At 42.7% G+C, this 22,258-nt stretch overlaps 2 protein-coding genes across 4 annotated transcripts; one reads left to right on the top strand and one right to left on the bottom strand.

Moving 5' to 3' along the window:
* Window positions 1-742: 742 nt before the first annotated feature.
* On the bottom strand, window positions 743-7,430 carry stmp1 (short transmembrane mitochondrial protein 1). 2 transcript variants are annotated; one of them, XM_007898532.1, is made up of 4 exons: window positions 7,367-7,430; window positions 3,770-3,821; window positions 1,903-1,956; window positions 743-1,306 (listed from the first exon to the last, which is right to left on the bottom strand). In XM_007898532.1, exons 2-4 carry the CDS (start codon window positions 3,782-3,784, stop codon window positions 1,226-1,228), a joined length of 150 nt encoding a protein of 49 aa, XP_007896723.1. In that variant the 5' UTR covers window positions 3,785-3,821; window positions 7,367-7,430; the 3' UTR covers window positions 743-1,225. The 2 variants fall into 2 exon arrangements, with proteins under 2 accessions (XP_007896723.1, XP_007896724.1); XM_007898533.2 differs by lacking the exon at window positions 7,367-7,430 and adding an exon at window positions 7,195-7,325.
* A 63-nt stretch (window positions 7,431-7,493) lies between these two features.
* dennd11 (DENN domain containing 11) lies at window positions 7,494-20,426 on the top strand. 2 transcript variants are annotated; one of them, XM_007898534.2, is made up of 10 exons: window positions 7,494-7,798; window positions 8,751-8,807; window positions 10,817-10,916; window positions 12,014-12,172; window positions 12,706-12,868; window positions 13,464-13,602; window positions 14,359-14,487; window positions 16,217-16,367; window positions 16,798-16,866; window positions 17,616-20,426. In XM_007898534.2, exons 1-10 carry the CDS (start codon window positions 7,534-7,536, stop codon window positions 17,809-17,811), a joined length of 1,428 nt encoding a protein of 475 aa, XP_007896725.1. In that variant the 5' UTR covers window positions 7,494-7,533; the 3' UTR covers window positions 17,812-20,426. The 2 variants fall into 2 exon arrangements, with proteins under 2 accessions (XP_007896725.1, XP_007896726.1); XM_007898535.2 differs by lacking the exon at window positions 8,751-8,807.
* The last annotated feature ends 1,832 nt before the right edge of the window (window positions 20,427-22,258 follow it).

Raw genomic sequence — 22,258 nt, 5'->3', positions numbered from 1 at the left:
TTGAGGGATTATTATTAGGCGTGTGGAGTAAGGAAACTTGCCCAAGGTTTCGCCCTGCCTGGAATTGAACTCAGGTCTCTCGCTTGCAAAGCGAGTGCTCTAACCACTGAGCTACAGGACTCCACGATGTGGTTATGTTGAAAGGGAAACACAAAATTATACTTATGCCACCCAGACCTTTCTCAAATAGGGAATCCAGCCCCCGGCAGCCAAAAAGTTGGATCACCCTGGCGTAGAGTAACATCGGGAGTGCTTTAGAGTGGCGGGGGGTGGGGGGAGAGGAATAGATGACAATAAGTGCAGTTGGTTTTAAGGCAGGACTTGAAGACAGATAAAGAGGGGGTGAGATGGAGGAGTTCAGGAAGGGAATTCCTGAAGTTAGAGGTGGAAAGCTTGGTCATGAATGGTGACGCAGAGGGCATGCAGCAAAACCGAGTTAACTGTTGGAAGAGAGGGGTAGAAGCTTGGATAGATAGGGAGGTCCAACCATCATGTGCGCAGTTGGAATGAATCAGAGAGATGTGGCCAATTCCCAGTTGAAGAGTTCATCTCTAAAAGGAATGTGCATCTAAATCAGTAGGAGTGTCTTTGAACCCAGTTTTCCAACTTTCTCCCCTCAAGACATGGTCTCCCCCAGACATTCTTCATATCTGAGCAAGTTTTGGAGAGCGAGTCGATGCTATCCAGCAGTCACTTTGCAGCAGCAATGAAGAACAAAAGTTTAAAATGCAGAAAAGGAATATTAGTGATAATGATATTATTTAATATGAGAAATATAACTGGATAGCAATACAATAAACACACTGCACTGTTAGATCATGTACAATATCAATCATCAATTCCTGTGAGGTCATTGACTCAGACACACACTTGGGAGCCCAATTTCATTGAGTTGCACAAAGCTGGCGAGTCCCTTTGACTATAACTAAATGGGCTACACCAACAGAAGCAGCTTGGAATCAGGCCCTGGGTCAAAGATATGAGGGAGTAAACATGATAAGGAGTAAGCTGAGAAATTAAAGCATTGGCTGCCATCAACTGTAGCAGCCAACAAATTGAGATCAGGAACAACGAGAACTAATAAGATGGGTGTAGCAGAGCCCAGTACACTTTGTGTCATGTTTTGTAGCCAGTACGAAGGCAGCACCGATGACCCAGGCTGTCACAGAACACCATCTATTGTGAGACAGTGAATGGAGTCTCTGAATCCCACTCTCAATCCATCTCATGATTTACTGTCTGGCGGGTTTTTCCGGGCATCAGCATCTTTCTTGAACTCTTCAATTTTCTTTGTGATGTTTGGAACCTGAAAAGATAGCAGGGATGAACCTTCTGCTTTACACAGTGTAACAAATTGAGTTGATTCAGTCAAAGGATACTGCCTTCAGGGGAGATGGTGGAGTCACAGCACTGCCATCTTATTGTAAACGAGCAACTTTGCTTTACCAATTATAATGATTTTATACTGTGTGTTGCTAGAAGAGGGAGTGGATTAGATTAATTGGGGGGGAGGGGGGGAAAGAGAAGGATCATCATGCTCTGGTCTTGTACAATGGTAAAAGAAAGAAGGCATTCCCTTGCTGGCTTTTGCTTTATGGGATCCCCCATTTATATGCAAGGATCTAGAGAAAGATGTGAAAAGATCTGATTTCTGCTCTGTTACACAAAGCTGAGAATGGTATGGCTGATGGAGCTGAGGGCTGTGTGGCAGTATGGCTAACGCAGCCCACACTGGCACAGCTAAGGGAGCATACGTTAGTACAGTTAACAGTCATTGGAGTTACAGCTTACGCAGCTACGGGCAGTGCGAATGATACACCCAAAGGTGCTGCAGTTGGCGCAGCCTATGAGTGGCACTGAATACTCCTGCAGTACAGTTAATCAAGTTTTCAAATTCTTTACCTGATAATTCTGAGCCAGGTACATTCCCACCACGTTTCCAAGAGCAAATCCCACCTGAAATGGGACACATACAGTTCCAGATTACTGGGTCAGAGCTGTCAATTTACAATCAGGTAATTCAGAGAAGAACACACACACATGCAATAGTTTATCAGCAGAATGGCTGCATGGATACAACTCACATCACTTGGAGAATGACTGCACTATATGTACCCACAACAATCAGGTCACTGGGAGAATGATTGTGTGTTATCGGGAAGCAAGTTGAAATAAGATGTCTGTCACACCATGCATGGCCAGGCACTATTATTGAAGACAACAAACCACAACTGCAACAAACAACGTGCATTTATATAGCAATGTTCAGGCGGGGTAGCATCTCGGAGTGTTGAAAATCGGGAGTATCTGACACTGAACTGGGAAGAAAAGAGGATGTGACTGTAGGCACGGTTGAAGAGCAAATGACAGCGTTGGTGAACAGGGCAGGGTTAACCTTTAAGTCACACAAGTGATTAAGACTGTAAAAATATTGATTTTTTTAAAAAAAGCATTGTTTCTTTTAAAAAGCCGAATGCTTTACACGATGGTATTGCTTGGCAGATATTTGTGGCACACCCACATTAAGAGAGTTTGGGGAAAGCCTTGTAGCAATTCCCTGAGTCATAGCTAAACTGGATGGATTCTAGTCTGCATCGGAAAATATAAGTTTTCTGTTAAATCAGATTAGAATAGTTAACTTATTTTCTCACAAGATTTAGTTTAAAAGAGCCACTTTATCACACAAAACATACCACATACACAACTGTACACCATTATACAGTTGGAGTTATACTGCTTTGCAAAATAATCGGCTGCAGGACTCGGCTGCGAGGAGCAACAGACCCCAGTTGATCAATAATATATTTTCCTGAGCTCTTTGACAAAATTTAAAGAGCGAAGGTTGTTAAGTGCCCCAAGGCTGGGCATCCTCTTGCACAATCTCGGTTTTATTACTGATAATAGAATTAGGGCTCTAGTAACAGTGTTTTTTTCTATCATAGATTTGTTTAAACACAACATATGTTAGTTTTGAAGGCAGCCTGGTGCTACTGACAGTGGCTTCATTGCGAAAGTAACCTCTAACCAGAAAACCTCCAAACAAATTTTAAAGCAATAATCACTTGGCATTATCCAACAGCAACTGGATTACCAGTTCTTGTCAAGTCCAAAAGCTCCGTGGCTACATCCTCTTTCAGTGTTTTATTTGAAAGACATTTATGATGTAAAATACCACGAAAAATGTAATTTTTTTTTGTCTGCCATTCACCACTTGGAATCACCAGTAGAAGATGTCACGACACAAATTAGATCTTTGTCGCATCGAAGAGCTTGATCTGAAAGATTGCACAGATGTAATTGGTGGGGGGGGTGGGGTGGGGGGAGAGAAAAATGACCTTTGGATCACAGTCACGGGTTTAATCCCCAATCTGCTGAGTTAACTGATAACCACGAGCACAACAATTACCACTTGTGTACAACAATTGGCCTCACTTTCCAGAGAAAAGGAAAACCTACTGATTGCTGTTGAATGATCACCTATTGGAAGGGGCTGATGTTAAGCGAGGAAAGCTTCAGGCAGGACAGTAATGAGTCACCCCTCAGCCCCCCCTCCCCCACTAACTTCTTACATTGAAATAGCACGGGGAACATTCGCTGGAGAATGATGACTTGGGTGAGGTGATGGAAAGCAGCTGGTGCCCTAATCCAGCACCGGTAACGTGGGATAACTCTGGCACTCCCTCCCTCGGCACCCCACCCCACCCCCCTGGGTACCCAGTTACTCACACCTCCACCTTCCCCTCTCACCAGGACAGGACCGGTCACTCACCACGAACTGCAGCATTGTCGCTCTCCGGAGCCTCTCTCACTCCTCACAGCTCCTGACCAGACAAACAGAGCGCTCAGCACCGCGCACGCGCATTACACTCTTCCCCGAGTCACTCGCTCGGCGCCATCTTGTGAAGGTCAAATAAACCCGATTTGCGAACAGCTCGCAGAGGCAAGGCGGGCCCGGCCTGGCCTGCCCGTCCGCCCGGCCCGGCCGCCTGCCCGCCCCGGCCACCCACCCGCCCCGGCCTGCCCGCCCGCCCACCCACCCGCCACGGAGCACATGATTCCCCGGGCACGTCCCTGACCTTCGCAAACGGGACATGGGGTCCGCTGCCGGCGGCCATTTACGTCATCGTACTCAGCCCTGAGCCCATGATCAGATCAGGTCAATAAACGGGCGACCCCTGGCGCTGGGGTTCACAGGTTACAATGGCAACCACAACAACTTACATTTGTATAGCACCCCCTCACGCGGGGTAGCGTCCCAGAGCGCCGCCGCACAGTGGCGGAGCATGCGGGGGGGGAGGTGACCATGGGCATGTTCGAACACAACAACAACAAATTACACTTGTACAGCACTCTTCATGTCGGAAAGACGTCCCAGGGCGCTGGGCAATCAGGAGTCGAAGCGGAAGGTCTTTACAACAACAAATTGCACTTATATAGTGCCCTCTAACCAGGGTAGCGTTTCAGAGAGCTTTAGATGGAACTCGAAGGCGGGGGGGGGGGGGTGAGGCAGAGGGATTGTGGCGGAGGGATTGCGGGATAGAGTTCCAGAGTGTGGGGGCAAAGATGCTAAATGGCCGACCACCAATGGTGGGCGGGAGGTGTGGGGGACCTGAAGCAGGCTGGGCGCGATCTGAAGATAGGGAAAGGCAACAACAAGATTTCATTTATAGAGCGCCTTTCACGTCGGGAGGATGTCCCAAGGCGATGGACAGTTGGGTCAGCACCGGAGCAGGGGGGAAATGGTGAGGGGAGGGAGCGAGGAGGGGGTAGAGAGTCGAGCTGAAGGCACAGTCAAATAGAAAGGTCTTGAGACCGGCCTTGAAGGAGGAAAGGGAGGAGGCAAGGCGAAGGTACTGGGGGATGGAGTTCCAGAGCCTTGGGGCTGAGAGGCTGAAGGCCCGGTCACCGGTGGTAAGGCGGTTGGGGCAGGGGATATGGAGCAGACCGGAGCCAGAAGAACGGAGGGTACGGGCAGGTAAGTAGGGGGATAGTAGGTCGGAGAGGTAGGAGGGAGCAAGGCCGTGATGGCCTTGTAGGTGAGGATGAGGCAAGGCAGAGGGATAGGGGAAGATTGTTCCAGATTTTCAGGGCATAATAGCTGAAAGCATGGCCACTGATGGTGGAGTGGAGGGCATGAGGGACATGCAGGAGGCCAGAGCCAGTCAAGCGGAGGCAGTGGTTGTGGGTCGGAGAGGTAGGGAGGTGCCAGAGCATAAAGGGATTTGAAAACAAGTGTGAGGAACTTGAAATAATAATAATCCTTGCATTTGATAATAGTGCTTTTCACGAGGACGTCCCAAAGCGCTTTACAGAACACAATGTAAAGTGAATTGACTGTATATTTGTGGGCGAACGCGGCAGCCAATTGCACACAGCAATGACCCACAAACAGTCGTAGATTGAAAGTGACCAATTTATTATTGTTTTTGGTTTTGGAGGGATTATTATTAGGCGAAATCAATCTTTTTGGCAAGAGGGAGCCAGTGGAGGCTGGCTAGAACTGGTTTGATGGGGTTACGGAGGTTAGTACAGATGAGTATGCGGAGTTTTGGATCAGTTAGTCAGGAGGAGATGAATGCAATAATAATAATCCCTGTAGTTCACACAACGGCCCATAACGTTATCAAGATGCCTCAAAGTGCTCCGTAGTCCCAACATGGTAGGCAGCCAAACTGCACCCAGTTATGTATCGTGAACGGCTGTGAAGCTCTGTTTTTGTTTTGAATAGAGCCGCGGGTTTTCTAACGTCACTACATTAAAAATAATAATCTATGTATTTGATATAGTGCCTCATCATGTCTTCTAGAAGTCTCAAAGCGCTTCATAGAATATACTGTAAAGTGAATTGACTGTACATTTTGTGGGCAAAACTCAGCAGCCAATTGCGCACAGCAGTGTCCCACAAACAGTTGTGACCAATTTATTATTATTTAGTCACCAAAGGCAAATTATTGCAGATGCTGAAAATCTGAAACAAAAACAGAACACGCTGTGGGAACGCTCAGCATCTAGAGAGAAGTAAATGTTTCAGGTCGATGACATTTCGTCCAAACTCTGATGAGTTTTCTCTCTCCATAAATGCTGCCTGACCTGCTGAGTGTTACCAGCGACTTCTGTTTTTATTAAAAATAGTCACTGCGCTTTGCAGTGAATCCTGTCAAGCTCTCTGAGATGTCCTCCCAACATGAAAGGCACCTTACTGAATGCAAGGATTATAATAATAATAATTATTTTTATTATAAGTAAGCAATGTCAATAGGTTTTTGTCAGCTTTTTCTAAACTGCAGGCATAATGTTGGGTGTGATTCAACTACTTCTTTCCAAATAAGCAACACAAAATGAAAACTTCAGCCATCGTTCTTCCAACTATCTCTCCACATAATGGAGGCATAACTCTTGAGTTGTGTTTCTGAATTTGTTGGGAGGACCGAGGCAAGGGAGAAACTTGCCTTTCCACACAATGCAGAAAACATTAATGTTTCCTTTCGCATTCTATGCCAGTTGTGTCCGGCAAGATTGCCTTACACAAGGAGGCCAATGCTGCCAACACTGTCTGGGTAACCAAGATGGGTATCATCAATTGCAAACAAGCAACAGGCTGAATGCCAAAATGACCAGACTGATCCCTTTACACAGAAACAATGGAGTCCTGTAGCTCAGTGGTTAGAGCACTCGCTTTGCAAGCGAGAGACCTGAGTTCAATTCCAGGCAGAGGGCGAAACCTTGGGCAAGTTTCCTTACTCCACACAGAGCCTAATAATAACCCCTCCAAAACCCAAAACAATAATAAAAAATTGGTCATTTTCAATCTACGACTGTTTGTGGGACAATGCTGTGCGCAATTGGCTGCCGCGTTCGCCCACAAATATACAGTCAATTCACTGTACAGTGTATTCTGTGAAGCGCTTTGGGACGTCCTCCCGACGTGAAAAGCGCTATATCAAATGCAAGGATTATTATTATTATTAATGCCATGTTGGCAGGTAATGTTTTTTTCCGATGTGAAGGGCGCGATACAAGTGTAATTCGTTGTTGTTTGATCATTACAACTGGCTGTGAGGACCAGAGTGGATGGCACATCCCCAACATGGCAGCAGGAGAAGCTGAACCCGATTGTCCCAGTCACGTTCACTGTGGGTCAGCGTGAGCCGGGAAGCAGCTTTGGAGAACACTCTCAGTCTGGCCAAGACTCACCGTACAAATCCCTTCGCCCTGCCCTCTCTTTGCCTGTCTTCACATCGCCCCTCAAGCACTTATCTCTTCGGCGTCAACCTACGCCAATACTGTGAGCGCTCTGAGCCGCTTCTCTCTCCCTCCCCCCGAGCGAAGGCCTATAATATAAACTCATTGCAAATGTATTAAATACCTTCGCCGCGAGCCCCGGGCTGTGTGATGACCTTCTTAATATGGCGGTGGGCCAGTGTCGCCGCGCTGCCCCACTTCCGGCACGGCGGCAGCTTCCGGTGGTGATCGGTGCTGGTCTCCAGCCCGGGGAGGGAGGGAGAGAGAGAGCGAGCGAGGGATCGGCCGGCAATGGTGGAGCAGGCAGATCGCGCCCCGCTCCTGGACAATGAGGAAGGCCTCGCTGTCACGCTGCCCCGGGCCGCTGCCCCCGCTCCAGCTCTCACGGCTCAGCCTCCGGCTGGGGGCGGCGGGGATGCTGGGGGGTTGACCCCGGGTCCGAGCTGCGGGAGGATCGGGCCGTGCGGGGCCGAGGCCGCAGCCCAGGCCCTGCCGGGCGGACAAGAGGAGGAGCAGGTAGTGGCGGTGTTCGTGGTGACATTCGACACGAGAGCAGGTGAGGAGGAGGGTGAGGAGGGTGTCGATGATGGAGGGGATAGAGTTCAGGTTGGGGGTAAGGATGATGAGGAAGGAGAGGCTGATGATGAGGATGGAGGGAGTGATGAGGAGGAGGATGGAGGGAATGATGAGGAGGATGGAGGGAGTGATGAGGATGGAGGGAGTGATGAGGATGGAGTGAGTGATGAGGAGGATGGAGGGAGTGATGAGGAGGATGGAGGGAGTGATGAAGAGAAGGATGGAGTGAGTGATGAGCAGGATGGAGGGAGTGATGAGGAGGAGGATGGAGTGAATGATGAGGAGGATGGAGGGGCTGAGATAAGGTTGGAGGGGCTGATGATGAAGATGAAGGAGCTGATGATAAGGATGGAGGGGATGGTGATGATGCGGATGGAAGGTCTGATGATGAGGCTGGAGAGGCAGATGAGGATGATAGAGATGTAGGGTGTAAGATGGGGATCATTAGGATGGAGGGGGATGGAGGAGGGAGGTTGTTGAGGAAGATGAACTCGGGATTATAAGGGATGTAAGTTGATGAGGAGAAAGGTGAAAGCTGATGGAAGAGAAAGAGGAACTTTGAGGCTTAAGCACTTATCTGAGAGTAGACAAGGAATGATTAATGACAAGAAAAGAGGCCGGAACAGTTGTGGGGTGGAAAGTGAGGGAGACCAAGGTTAGTACATTAGAAGGAGTTGATGGAGCAAGACACAGTGATATGGATACACAATGAGAATGAAGAGATAAATCAAAACAAACCTCCGGTTATGTCAGATGTATACGTTACTGAAGGCGGATTGCACATATTTGACTATCTGGTGTATAATTTATTTTCTAAAGAACCAGGTCAGATTGTTTACAGTATATGACATTTATCCTAGTTTAAGGTCGAGGTTGAGTGTAGCGAAGGACTTTCCTTGTACTGAATGCCTTATTGTTCTGTACTTCATCAGCAGTTGGATCACTGCACTTCTGGAACGTCACATTGATGGACTGCAGCTGTGAGAGCTGTAAGAAACTGTTTAATAGTCAAATGAAATCACCAATCTGTTTACAAATTTACACTCTCTTTGCCATGGTAACAATCAGATAAAACATTGTTGATGCAATGTTTTATATGCTTCATTTGTGAGGGTTCATAACAAGGCCAAAGATTGGACTAAATTGGACTGTGGAGTCCTGTAGCTTTGCAGTTAGAGCACTCAGAGATTCATAGACATAGAAACATGAGTAGGCTATTTAGCCCCTCAAGCCTGTTCCACCATTTTATAAGATCATAGCTGATCTATACCTCATGTCCAGTTACAGCTCCATGTCCCTTAATACCCTGACCTAACAAATATTTATCTATCTCCACCTGCCTCGCAAGCGAGAGACCTGGGTTCAATTCTCGGTAAGTCGAAATGTTGAACAAGTTTCCTTACTCCACACACCTCTGTTTACTTAGCAGTAAGTAGGAACCTGGTTGTTAGTTGATTGGTGGATCACTTTTCCGGGGATAATAATTCCTTAAAAAAAATAATAAATTGATCACTTCAATCCAGTGTTTGTGGGATACTGCTGTGCACAATTGGCTGCAGCATTTCACCCACAAAATATACAGTCAATTCACAGTATATTCTGTGCAGTGCTTTGAGACATCTAGAAGACATGATAAGGCGCTATATCAAATGCAAGGATTATTATTATATATTATATAACAAAAATATTAGTGAGAAAATACGAAGCAACATATTCAACACAGTCACAGTGGAACTGTTTTGTATCCTTTGTTCTACAAATCACAAAATATGGATTCACTGTGTTGTTCACTTGTGTATAACAACAACATTTGTATCGCGCCACCTCACTTTGGGAGGAAGTCCCAAGACACTGAATGTCCAAAAGGCTGAGGCCCTGAATAATCACCAGATCAAGTGGGTGGCCAGGGACGTGGCTAGCAGAGTGGATGTGGAGGGAGAGACTGTGAGAGGAGAGGAGGGAGAACTCAGCGTAGATAGAGCAAGAGGGGTGAAGTGGAGATTGAAATAGCCTAGGATGAGGAGGCATTCAGAATAGAGGCATCCTCAATATTAGAATATGTCATCAAGCACCAGAAACAATGGACCACATATTATCGTCATGGCCAGCTCAGTACAAAAAGAGTTTCTGATTGGACATAATAACTTAGCTAAATATATTAACTGGACAAATTCTAAACAACAACAATAACTTGCACTCCACGCAGGGTATCATCTCAGAGCGCCACTTAGACACTTTGATATTGATGTAAAGACCAACTGGTATAAACATCAACCGGCAAAAAGTGACGTCGAGAAACAACATCACAATTATCTGAGATTCACAAATACATATAGACAGAAATGGCTTGACAAAATACCTAGTGAACAAAATATCAACCTCCTGCAAAAGGTACCTATTTAGGAAGCTCAAATATATTAAGAAAGTAACATCCATTTATATGTAAATGGCAATGTTATTGGTCTGGCCGAAAAAATTTAGAAATATCTCTTAGAAGTGATTTAAACTAATAATTAATGATAACAATAATAATCCTTTCATTTAATATGATCATGTTGAAATGTCTCAAAGTACTTCACAGTAAAATGTAAAATCAAGTGACTTTGTATTTGTAGGCTAATGTGACAGCCGATTCACACACATCAGTGTCTCACAAGCAGTCATGAATGGACTGACTGATTTTATCTGGGAGATTGCAGTCCAGGACACAGGGAGAAACTCCCTTCTCTTTTTGAATATGTATAAAGTTTGGTTTAACATTTCATCTGAAGGATTCACCTCCGACAATGCAGGCATTGAATTATCAGCCTAGACTATGAGTTCCAAGTTCCAACATGGCGTTTGAATCCACAATCTTCTGACTTTGTGGCAAGAGTGCTCCTTACCGGGCCAGGCTAAGTAGGTGGAATCACCAGTCGGTGGACCTCCCCAGCTTGCTATGTATTTAAATGTCTGCTATAAACCTTTAATACCACTGACCAGACCTGTTTCTCACCAGGTAACATTGTTGAATGGTGTTTGCCTCAAGAAGTGGATTTGGGAGGAGTGGAGTTTAAATCCATGGCCAGTGGGTCTCACAGAATAAATTCAGATTTTGTGTAAGTATTGTTTTCCTTACAGGTCTAAATTCAGTCTGAGGGAATGCCTATGGTCTGACATGAACTAACTATAACACATGCAAGTCAAACATTCACATGATTTGTATTTCTGTAAACATAACTGAAACTTTACATCTGTACAATTCAACAGTAAATATTGACTTGTACACAGGCCTTTACAGATAATTCTCACTACCCCTATTTCTACTAACAAACCATAACCCTGCTTATATATATGTTATACCCAGTTCACATTACTGTTTTTCTTCATGGGCAACTAGTAACGTGCAGCAGGTGTTTTTTTACCACTCCGAATCTGGCAAGACTCGACTCACAGTCAGATCAGCTGTCTGCATCAGAGCAAGTTCCAAAAGAAATGCTGAAGGTGAATAGCTGATCACTGACATTCCTCTTTGAGAATTAGAATAAAACAAGCAAAGTGAAAGTCTGGGAGCTATGAAATGTGGTGCATTTTCTCTTTCATACCGCCTTTCTAGGTTGGGTGATGCAAAAGGAGTATTAGCAAGTCCTTTCTAGCTTTCACTGTTGTGTGAATCAGGGAAACTCAGGCACAGTGATGTTGTCATGGGGCTTTTTTTGCTGTTGATGTTTTAAATTATTGATCACTGTCTCAATATTCTATTACTTACTGCTGATGGCTGTGGAGATAGAAAATAATTCTCCTTACAGGCTCATCTCATGATGTAGCAAATAACTCTTGTGTGTGCTATCAGAATAAACCTTCTTGTGAAATTTTCATTTCCTGATCCGTTGACTTATTTTCAAGGCAGCTACATTTTCTGTCGGTGTCTGGGAGTGTGCCTAGGCTTTAGTACCTCAATTGTGTGCATTAGTTCCAGGTTTGGCTTCAGGGTGTTGGGTAGAATCCTCTCTAAAAACTTCCCCAAATCAGCCCTGAGATTGGGAAGGTTTATTCCCATTCTTATGGTTTTTTTTTCAAATGTGTGCTGGTGATTGTTTTATGGTGTCTGTTTCAACACTTCTAACCTAAGGATAACATTTCTGGGCTAACTACTGGCATAGTTTATGGATCATCCATATTTACATTCATGTTGGTGTGTTGTCTGTGCTTTCAGTTACTTTCGTAAAGGTAACTACTTTGGCATGGCGTGTTTTGCCAACATGCCAGTGGAGAGTGAGCTGGAGCGAGGAGCTCGAATGAAATCTGTTGGCATTCTGTCACCATCGTATACCCTTCTGTATAGATACATGCATTTTCTGGAGAATCAGGTCAGGTAAGAGCTCTTGTGCTAATGGTCCTTGATGTGGGCTGAGCTATTTCATTGTAAATGTCTATGTAACAATAGAGTACCAACAAAAAACATTATTTTAATTAACAAGTTCAGGGGGGTTTACTTTGCTGCCGACTAAACATTAAACATGCCTTTCATGATAGGAAGGCAAAGTAGTTTGGTGTTCCAGAGGTCAGGAGCTCAGGGTCTGCAGCTGAAAGGACCCCCTAGTCTAACCCACCAGACCACACTGTGATTCATTCTGCAGTGTTCGATCCTGTCAGCAGTAAAATGGCTACAAACGATGTAGAAGTCTTTATCTGTTAAGATTGTGCACATATGCCTAATAAATTATCATTGTGCAAATTGGTTTAGTTTTAGTTGTATCAAATAAGTCATATGTAATATTGATCCTTTGTCTGTTTCAACATTTTAATAATTTAACCTCTCACACCCTCTTCTCCTGTCCCCACTGTCCCCAAAATGCCTTCTCACCTTCGGGTCACTCACAGATTGTGATGTGTGTTTTTCTGCAGACACCAGCTGGAAATCCCTGGCCATTACGCTCAGTTAGAAGCCTTTTACGAAGATAAGAAAGGGGTTTTACCTGTTGGAATGCACAGCAAAGGAGCACCTACATCCCATCAACCCCTTCATTGGCTTCCATCCATTAACAAGTGCATGTTTGCAGAGATGAAGGTAAATAGGCATGCCGGATACTGGATTCAAATAGACTATCATACAATGCACTATGCATATATGCAGTGCCTTTCAAATTGGGAGGGTGTCTCAGAGCACTTTACAATGCTGGCTGGGAACCTGAGCCAGAGTGGGATGGGAGCTGAAGAGGGTAGGGAGTGGAAAGTTGACTGAAAGCGCAGTCAGAGAGTTTAAGTCTTGCGGCTGACTTTGAAAGTGGAGCAGGAGGGTGGGAGTCAAAGGTACTCTTGGATGGAGTTCCAGAGAGCGGGTTGAAAGCTTGCCTGCCTATGGGAGGGTATATAGAATGGGGAACCTGAAGCAGTGTTTGCAGAATGAAGGAAGCAACTGGTAGATAGGTTTTAGGAGGTCACAGAGTTAGAGGAACCTGCACATATTCTTTTATACTGTACATGGTGGAGAAGAGAGTTATGGTTACACCCCAACTTTAATGGCAATGAGAAAAAATTGGTGTGACTGGTACATCATTCTTTGATGCTCATAATTGTTTTTTTGAGAATTTGTTGTCAGAAAAACGTAGCTCCAGAAAGGTGCACAAGTTTGTTGAAATCTTTTTGAAACATCTCTTCAACAGATCACCCATCCTGCAGGATGCATGTCACAGTTCATTAAGTTTTTCGGAGAACAGATAATGGTACTTTGGAAATTTGCACTGTTAAGGAAGCGAATTTTGATTTTCTCACCTCCACCAGTTGGAGTCGTCTGTTATAGAGGTATGTGCACATAAAGAAGCTCAGAATAGTTTCAAAGGGATTGTTTTTTCCAGCTGGCTAAATTGTGTAAGGGGTAAAATGGGCCATACACTCCTCTTCAACAGTAGCTATCTTTTGTTCACTCTGAGGTGCTGCTTTAATATGAGATTCTTAGATGTCTACAACCTGGCAGAAATGGGTGTGAGGTGTGTTTGAACATTGTCTTGCACTGATATTCAAACCACGATCATAGGATTAAGAATGGATGGAGAAAATTGCTTTTATTTTTAATAGAACTGTCAGGGAGGTTAAAAAAATGCAGAATTAGTTCAAGGAACCGCAAATAGCTACTCCTACCAGCAATCAACGTAATGTGCCAAAAGGCGGGAACTCCTCTACCATGCTATCTACTTCCCGAGTGGTATAACACACATCAGTTTATTGTTAGGATCTGCAATTTCTGTTATGAATGCTGTATTATAAAAATGATAATCCTTGTGAGGAGGAGGGTCTCCGGGATGGAGTTCCAGTGAGCAGGGTCAGAATGGCTGAAAGCTGATGCATTGATGGTGGGGCAGTTCGGGTGATGGACATAAAGCAGGTCAGTGTTCGCTAAGCGCAGATAGCAGCTCCTGTTAGGAATACACAACTACTGTTACTAACACTGCGATTTTGTCTACATGCTTCATTGAGATGAGACTGATCGGCTATACCAGTAATAGTAGTCAGTTAGGATGTAGGATACTGATGTTTGTATTTGTTTCTTCCCCATTCTAGTTTACTGCTGCTGCTGCCTTGCTAATGTTTCACTGCCTGGGATTGGAGGAGTCCCTGAATCCAAGCCTTATTTTTACATCAGTGTAGCAGATATAGAAACCCTGGAGACAGAGGTAGCCTACGTGGCCTGTAAGTCTTTGAGAAATTCTCGTAATAAACTCAGTATTTGTATGTACAATAACTTCCTTTCTAAAGACTGAAGATTTGGCAGAAAAATTATTCTAGCCTATTGAGCAGTGCAGAAGCAACACGAACCGCATATTCTGTTATTTCTGTTGCAAATTTTCGGTATGGAGTTTACACAGGTACCCAACCATCAAGTGATGTTGATTTTAATGGGAGAGGGTTCCTTTACATTGAAAGTATAATTTAATTTTATTCAGAATTTAATTGAAAGTTGAAGGTTTCTGAAGGGGGCTTGATAGAGTTCATGCAAGCAGATTTTTCTGTATGACAGACGGTCCAAATACTAGGAACACTAGTTAAAAATTATAGGCAGGAAGTCAGGTGGAACTTTTTTTACACAAAGGATAACAGACTTATAGAACAAGTTATCAAAGACTGAAGTGAACAATATAAATGGGTTCAAAAAGGAACCGGTTGTGTTTTTGGAGAAAGAAAGGATCGAATGATGCATTGGGAAGACAGGTATTGAGATTAAAAACTATCAAGATGGGACAGGCTTGTTGAGTCCAATTATATTTCGCTGTTTTTGAATTGTTCATTATTTTGTCACTCAAGTAGTCTTTCCCAGCAGCACAATGGGGTTATGATATCAGTTTACTCTGAACATCTGGATTTAAGTAACTAAAAATGTCACCACCATTGATTTTTTTTAATCATCTCAAGAGGACTTTTTTTTAACATGAACATTTCTAACAGTGTACAATACCTTGCTTTGTTTCAGTCTTTGTTTATAGAATACTGTATTCTTCTTTGGATATTTATTTGTGGATATTTGTGGAGACCTGTAGCTCAGTGGTTAGAGCACTCGCTTTGCAAGCGAGAGACCTGAGTTCAATTCCAGGCAGAGGGCGAAACCTTGGGCAAGTTTCCTTACTCCACACAGAGCCTAATAATAATCCCTCCAAAACCCAAAACAATAATAAATTGGTCATTTTCAATCTACGACTGTTTGTGGGACATTGCTGTGCGCAATTGGCTGCCGCGTTCGCCCACAAATATACAGTCAATTCACTTTACAGTGTGTTCTGTGAAGCGCTTTGGGACGTCCTCCCGACGTGAAAAGCGCTATATCAAATGCAAGGATTATTATTATTATTATTGTGTCACACATACTTTGCCACGTCATTTTGTGTCTTAACTACTGGCATTTGAGTGTTATCTGAAACCCTCATCCACGCGCATTTATTACATTTAGGCTCAACTGCACCAACTCCCTGCTTGTCAGACTTCCCAACTCTTCCCTCCACAAGCCGCAGATTATCCAGAACTCTGCAACTCGTGTCCTCACCCGCACCAGGCTTTGTGACCCTTTCACGCCCACCTCGCCCGGCTCCACTGGTTCCCAATCCCCAATGAAAACGCTATATAAATGTAATTTGTTGTTGTCATAACCTTCAATGTTATCCTTCCTTGCACTCTTACCGGTCTCAAAGTGTGTTAGGTAACTGAGTTCTTACAGTAGTTACTAAAAATTTTAAAAAAGTTGAGCAGAAATGTTATTTGCATTAATGGGTGACATTGGAGTAGATTTAGAACAAATGTGTATAACAACATTGTAGTGTCAGAATATGAACTCACTTGTTAATAGTTGTGCTCTCCAAGTCAGCTTTTTAATGAGCATATTAAACTCTAAAAAGGTTTTTCACTGTGGACCCTTCTCTCCTGTTTTCAGGCACAACAGAAAAGATATTTGAAGAAAAGAAAGACCTGTATGATGTTTATATAGATAACCAGAACGTGAAAACGCATCGCGAGCACTTGCAGCAACTACTGAAGATAAACAGTGCCGACAAGGACAAGTATCGTAAGCTCAATGAGCAGAGGTGAGAGGAGCAGCAGAGCATACTGAGCTTTACAGGAGTAGCGGATTGTAGTGAAGCTTATTGTTGGTAGTTTGGTTCTGTTTATTTAGATCCAAGTTATTCTTGTTGCCTGAGGCCAGTTCATTAGCAAATTTGTTAGAATCTATTCACTTGTAAACTTTGCATTTCTAAGAGAAAACCTGGATGTTTTTCTCCTTCCCATCAATGTTTTAAGCACTCTTAGTGCTCTATCCTTTACTATCACTACTGCGAGTATATTCAAGCATATATATGGTCAGTAACGTTCAGAGTCGCACCTCGCAGTTCTTTTATAGTGGAATCGCAAACACTCTTGTTTCTGTGACTTCTTGGAGACTGAATTCCTGTTGTACATATTTACAGAGACTCTGTGCTGGCAAACATAATGTACGTTTCTGAATCTATCCCACAGGCAAATGCTGCTGTACTCTCAGGAGGTGGGTGGAGACTGCAGCTCCAATGAAGAGGACCTGTTCATTATGTAAGTGTGTGTACCATGGTTATGGGAGTGTTGGAGAGATCTCAGCACCCTAGTAAAATGGGCGATGCTGCAGAATCCAGATGGGAAATAAATCCAAGCTAAAAGAACCAGTCTGACACCTGTCAGACCAGTGACAGACCACTGACACTTGTAAATCAGTTTGAAAATAAATCACATTTTTATATGAATAAAGTGAAACACGCAAGTGGTTAATAGAATCGAAGAGTGGAAAATGGAGGAAACAAGTGGGAATATTATCTTTGGATCAAGATTCTGGATTTGTTTTGTGTTTGAGCTCCACTGGCCGTTTCAATGCAATGTACAAGGTGAGGTAAGAACAGTCATGTCTGGGAAGAGAGGGCTGAGATGAAGAAAATGTAGTGCTTGTTGTCAACCCAGTCTTAAAGAGCTGAAGATTACCTTTAGGGATCATTGTAACAGATGTTCAGCTCCTTCCTCTCTTTATGAGGATAGTGCAGTCAAAGCAGTTTTTGACTCCTCAGCAGTTTAGCCTATTTGGCAGACTGGAGGAATAATAACAGCATTTAGTTTATTACAAGATTGTGATTTCACCTATTGTACATAATTGTAAATAATTATCCTTGCATTTGATATCATGCTTTCCAAGTCAGGAGGAGTCACTTACAGATTTATTGTAAAGTGTAATGATTGTACATTTTGTAGGAACCCAGTTACAACACCAAACAACTGTGACCTGGAAGATGTACCATGCTTTCTTTTTCTCACAGGTTTTTCATGGAACAGAACAACCGCATCTTCCAGATGTTATTGGAAGTTTCAGCTTGCCAGGATAAAACGCTGACAGCTGACCATGTCAGGGGCATGGGGCTGGATCCCCAGGGGGATCGCCTTTTCCTGATGGACCTGCTTGAGGTTTACGGGATTGATGTGATGCTGGTCATTGACAATCCCTGCTGCCCATAAACCAAGGACACCAAGAAGAGTGATAGGAACTGGATAAAGAGAGGGGAGGACGAAGGGATGGATTTACAGAATTTAAAAACTAGAAGACGGCGCATGCCATCCTGCTTAGCTGCTGGGTCATGAGCTCTTTGAGTTGTGTCTGGTTCATTTCGCAAGTCACTTGTTTTTCAGCCCCTTAGGCAAAGGGGTTGCAGTTGTTTGTATAAACTAAACATTTTGGAGAATTAACCCTAAGGAAGAAATCAGGACAGTTTCACTGAAGAAATAATAATGTAATGGATTTTTAAAAACAAATTGATAACAAGAGTCTTCTTGGTTTTAAGTATTGCTGATGAAAGATTATTGTGATTTTTGCCATGCTACAACATACAACATATGTTGTATCACTGGCAACTGTGAATTAGTACATGCACGCTACACCCACCCATACGCGCACACATACACACATTCCATACTACACAGGTCAGTGCATCTCTGGTGTTCCATTCCTTTAGCTGAAATTGGTGAATTTAGTTTTTCAGTCAGTGTTGGGCTAGTGATTGTATGAGCCCCTGACCTAGTGTTGTATGTTGTGGTCTGATAGCATTATTAGTTGCCCATTCACTTTGCTAACTTGCAATGAGTTTGCTCAAAATCGCTGCAATAAGATGTGACCAATAAGACATTCTTCCTGTTTCACTGAGCCTTGACATTCAAGTGAACACTCTGCCATCAAAAGCACTCGAGGCCCTGTTCTTTTAATGTGCTGGTAATACTGGGGCAGAGTGTCTTCTTTGCCCTGCACCTTTAATGGTGTCTTCTCTGGACTGTACAATTGAATTGTTTTGCTCTTGTTTTAAATTCTCCAAAATCTTTCTTCAGTGCAGATTTGCAGTTTCAAGTTTTCATTGTTTCAGAATGAAAATAAGAGTTGTTTCTCGTCAGTATTTGCACTTGTTGGAAACAATTTATGTGACTGAATGAGGAAACGTGTTGTATTACTTACTGCAGGCATGGGCTTGCTCATAATTGAAATATATTTCTAACTTCACATATAAATGGTCCTGTGCATTCTCACCTCATATAGGTTGAACTACATATCTAGTTTTCTTGCTTCCTGTTCATGTCAATACTGTGATGTGTTTTAGAGCGAGGACCTTACATATAGGAAAAGTGGAGAAGAATCCTTTAAAAAGATTTTGGTTAGCACCAACTCTTGAAGGATAGCAGCTCAAGTGATTTTCCTCTGATGGTAAGAGTATTCAGTTGTATCAGGAAAATTGAATTTATTCAAAGAATGCAGATAACCACACCAAGTATGAGAAGAGTTGGTGTGTCAATTGCAAAACACAACAAAAAAATGAATATTGACCATCCAATGGATACAATATATAATCCAACAGGAAGAATAGTCCAAATAATCATTGTCTAACACACATAATGTGATTTTCATTACTTGAATGTTTGTATCCACTGTATATTGATATGTTTTCTGCCAATACTGTACCATGGATGTAGAAAGTACCTTAAGCCTTTTTTTACATTTTAAAAAATGTATAAATGAGTCTGCCTTACTGCTGGGACGTTGGTATGGTGCAATGTGTGATCAGCAAGGAAATAGGTGTTGCGACCTTGTTCTCCACAGTGTTGCCACTTTAGTGTTAACGGTTACTTTGACAGGGATTCAATGGTGTACATATGTTGGATAAAAAGTCTTGTGAAAGTTGAGGCTCTTGAATGTTAATCTTCTAGTCACTGGAATAAGTAAAGCATTTAAAAGAAGCTAAGGAGTTAGATGTGTAGAAGTTACCTGCACCTTACAAACTGCAAACAAATGGGTGGATCTTGATTAAATAGTTTTAGGAACTTCATTTATACAAGTGTATGACTTGAGAATTTGAGGGCAACGATCTTTCAAAAGGGGTAGCACTGGGACCTGGGAATTATACAGCAATAGTGCACTGCTGTCTTGTGAATATTTTTACCACATGTTATTACTGTTCATCAGAGAGGATGAAGTGGAGTTGACATGGATTTACAAGCCATTCAGCAGATACAATTTTTTCAAATTTCAAAAGATGTTGTGAAACTGATTACAATTCAGCTGGCTGGATTGGAAACGTGGTGAACAACAGGAAATGGATGATGGTGGTAAAGGGAAATAGTTGATGTTAGCGATTAGTGATATTTTGCAGTCTACTGGAAGAGGTTATTTGTTTTGACTGTTCACAGATGAAATAGAAGAGAGAATTCTTGTAAAAATTCTGTTGATGTCAAGCTTTATGTCCAGCTGAGTGGTGTAAAGGATATTGATGGCCTTTAATGTAGTCTGAATACATTAATTGGATCGGCTGAGGGGTGGCAGATGGACTTTAATATAATTTAATATAAAGTAACACATATTGAAGTGGAAAACCTATGAACACAATGAATAGATGTGCATTTGCAAAAGTGGATGAGGAGTGCAATTTGCAATTATCGACTGGAAGAATAGAATAAAGCTACTCACATATCTTTGATTATCAGTTGAAAAATGATCTTGTCACCTTGTCTATCTTATTGGAATGGCACATTAAATATTGTGTACAATTTGGGGCACCTGTGGCTGTTTGTGGGAACTTGCTGGCTTAAATGGCTGCTGTGTTTGCCTACAAAACCATTCACTGCATTTGATTAAATTATTGTGAAATGCTTTGTGCAATTGAGCAGTGAGTAATCATGTCTTAACTTCAAAAGGAGCTGGTTAAGTATTATTATTAGGAGAATATTTGAAGCTTGTACAGACAGGATTTGACACAAATAGTCAAATACAAGTTAGTACCAGCTGGTTCTTGTGTTTTTCGGATGATGGCGAGGCATCTGCTCAATGAAACAGGTCACAGATACAAGTATGAATTTTGTTCAGAATTAATCTACAATGTTGCTCGATTACCTTTGAGAGTTGGAAGGAATATCAGAGCTTTTATCTTCTTAAGAAGGTTGTCAGTGGTTGCTTGTCACCCTCAGGAAATAGATTGTGCTAGATAGAGTTCTTGATATGAAGGATTGTATATTACCTGTGAAGAGAATGGAAGTAATGGGTTGGATGGCCTTCTCATGTTCTATATTTATTAAATGTTGGTGGATGACCCCAAATCCTGGTTTGAATGGACGTGAAATATCTGTACACAAAGATCACTCCAATCCTTCCTTTAGAATGTTTACTATGTGACGAATTCATGTGCATTGGGAGGAGGAGGGAAAGAAATGAAAGATAATTCTTACCTTTTTCAGCAAATCCATGTTTTTGAAGCAGGGTCCCGCTGGTTTGCCCCTGCTGAAATCCTACCTGTCCCAAAGTGATCAGTACTTCAGTGTGTAACATGCAGGTTATCAACATCTTAATGTCTGCCTTTCATGTTATACGTATATTAAGATTCTGAGGAAGGACCATGAAACATTAATCTTTAACTTCAAAAGTGCATTTTAGGACCAGCCAAAAGGACCGTTTACATTTCTATGTTTCTAAGTACTCTGAGTTTCAGATTGACTTGCCATGCATCTCCAGTATTTTCCATTTACATTGTGCTGGGAAATGTAAACTGCGATTTTAGGTAACGCTATGTAGTAAATGTGCAAACTTCATTATTCAGTCACTGCCTTTTTTAATTTCTGTATAAGTTAATAAGCCTTTTTAATGTATCAATGCAGGGGCTTCAAAGACCCTGCCTAATTCAGTTGCTCATGTAAACATTCGAAGACTTTTGTACAAAAGTGTCTTTTTTTTGAGAAAGTCGATTATTCTTGAGATGTTCTAATTTAACATCCAATGTGCTTAAAAAATGAAATCTGTTCTTTGTGTGTTGTGTGACAGTGGTACATGCCTTTACATAAAGTTCTTAAAAAAGAGGAGCATTGAAGGGATTTAAAAGGTCCATTTCATTACAACCTGGTCTGTTGTGTGCATATTCCACTTGATATATTTCTGTTTGTGACACAGGAGACGGTTGCTTAATGTTGGGTTGGCAACAGGTATATTTTTGGTAATTGTGCAATGTTTCTATCACAAGCTGGGCAATTCATGTGTTTTTGTTTTGTTGCCACAGGCAGTTGCAAGGTGTTCAGCTGGTACATAGTTTTGTGTGTGTGAATCTGTATCATTAATAGAATGAATAACCACTGCAGCAAGATTAATCCATTGTGTGATACCTATGGCCAATCTTGCATCCTACAGACTCAGAGCCGTGCTTTCAAATGACATTTATAAAATCCTCATGAAATTGGTTATGATCTTTGACTATTGCCATTGGCAGAACATTCAGACAGGAAGCTGTTGACTATTGCTCAATGCAGTTACTACCTTTTCCCACCCACAATAGTAAGGGTATGAGTGAATAACAGTACAACCATATAATATAGATGTGAATTGTAAAGCGGGTGCCTTAGCACTTGTATTTCAAAATCACAGTGTATCTCTGTATAGGGCACC

Source organism: Callorhinchus milii, unplaced genomic scaffold (genome assembly GCF_018977255.1).
Source record: "Callorhinchus milii isolate IMCB2004 unplaced genomic scaffold, IMCB_Cmil_1.0 Scaffold5, whole genome shotgun sequence".
Lineage (NCBI taxonomy): Eukaryota > Metazoa > Chordata > Chondrichthyes > Chimaeriformes > Callorhinchidae > Callorhinchus > Callorhinchus milii.
This window is presented reverse-complemented; position numbering and strand designations above follow the sequence as displayed.

Coding starts and splice junctions, on each gene's coding strand:
- stmp1 (XM_007898532.1), bottom strand. Junction 1,307..1,902: donor ACCTGGCTCAGAATTATCAG/GTAAAGAATTTG, acceptor CTATCTTTTCAG/GTTCCAAACATCACAAAGAA.
- dennd11 (XM_007898534.2), top strand. CDS start 7,534: ATGGTGGAGCAGGCAGATCGCGCCCCGCTCCTGGACAATGAGGAAGGC. Junction 7,799..8,750: donor GACATTCGACACGAGAGCAG/GTGAGGAGGAGG, acceptor GTACTTCATCAG/CAGTTGGATCACTGCACTTC. Junction 16,867..17,615: donor GAAGAGGACCTGTTCATTAT/GTAAGTGTGTGT, acceptor TTTTTCTCACAG/GTTTTTCATGGAACAGAACA.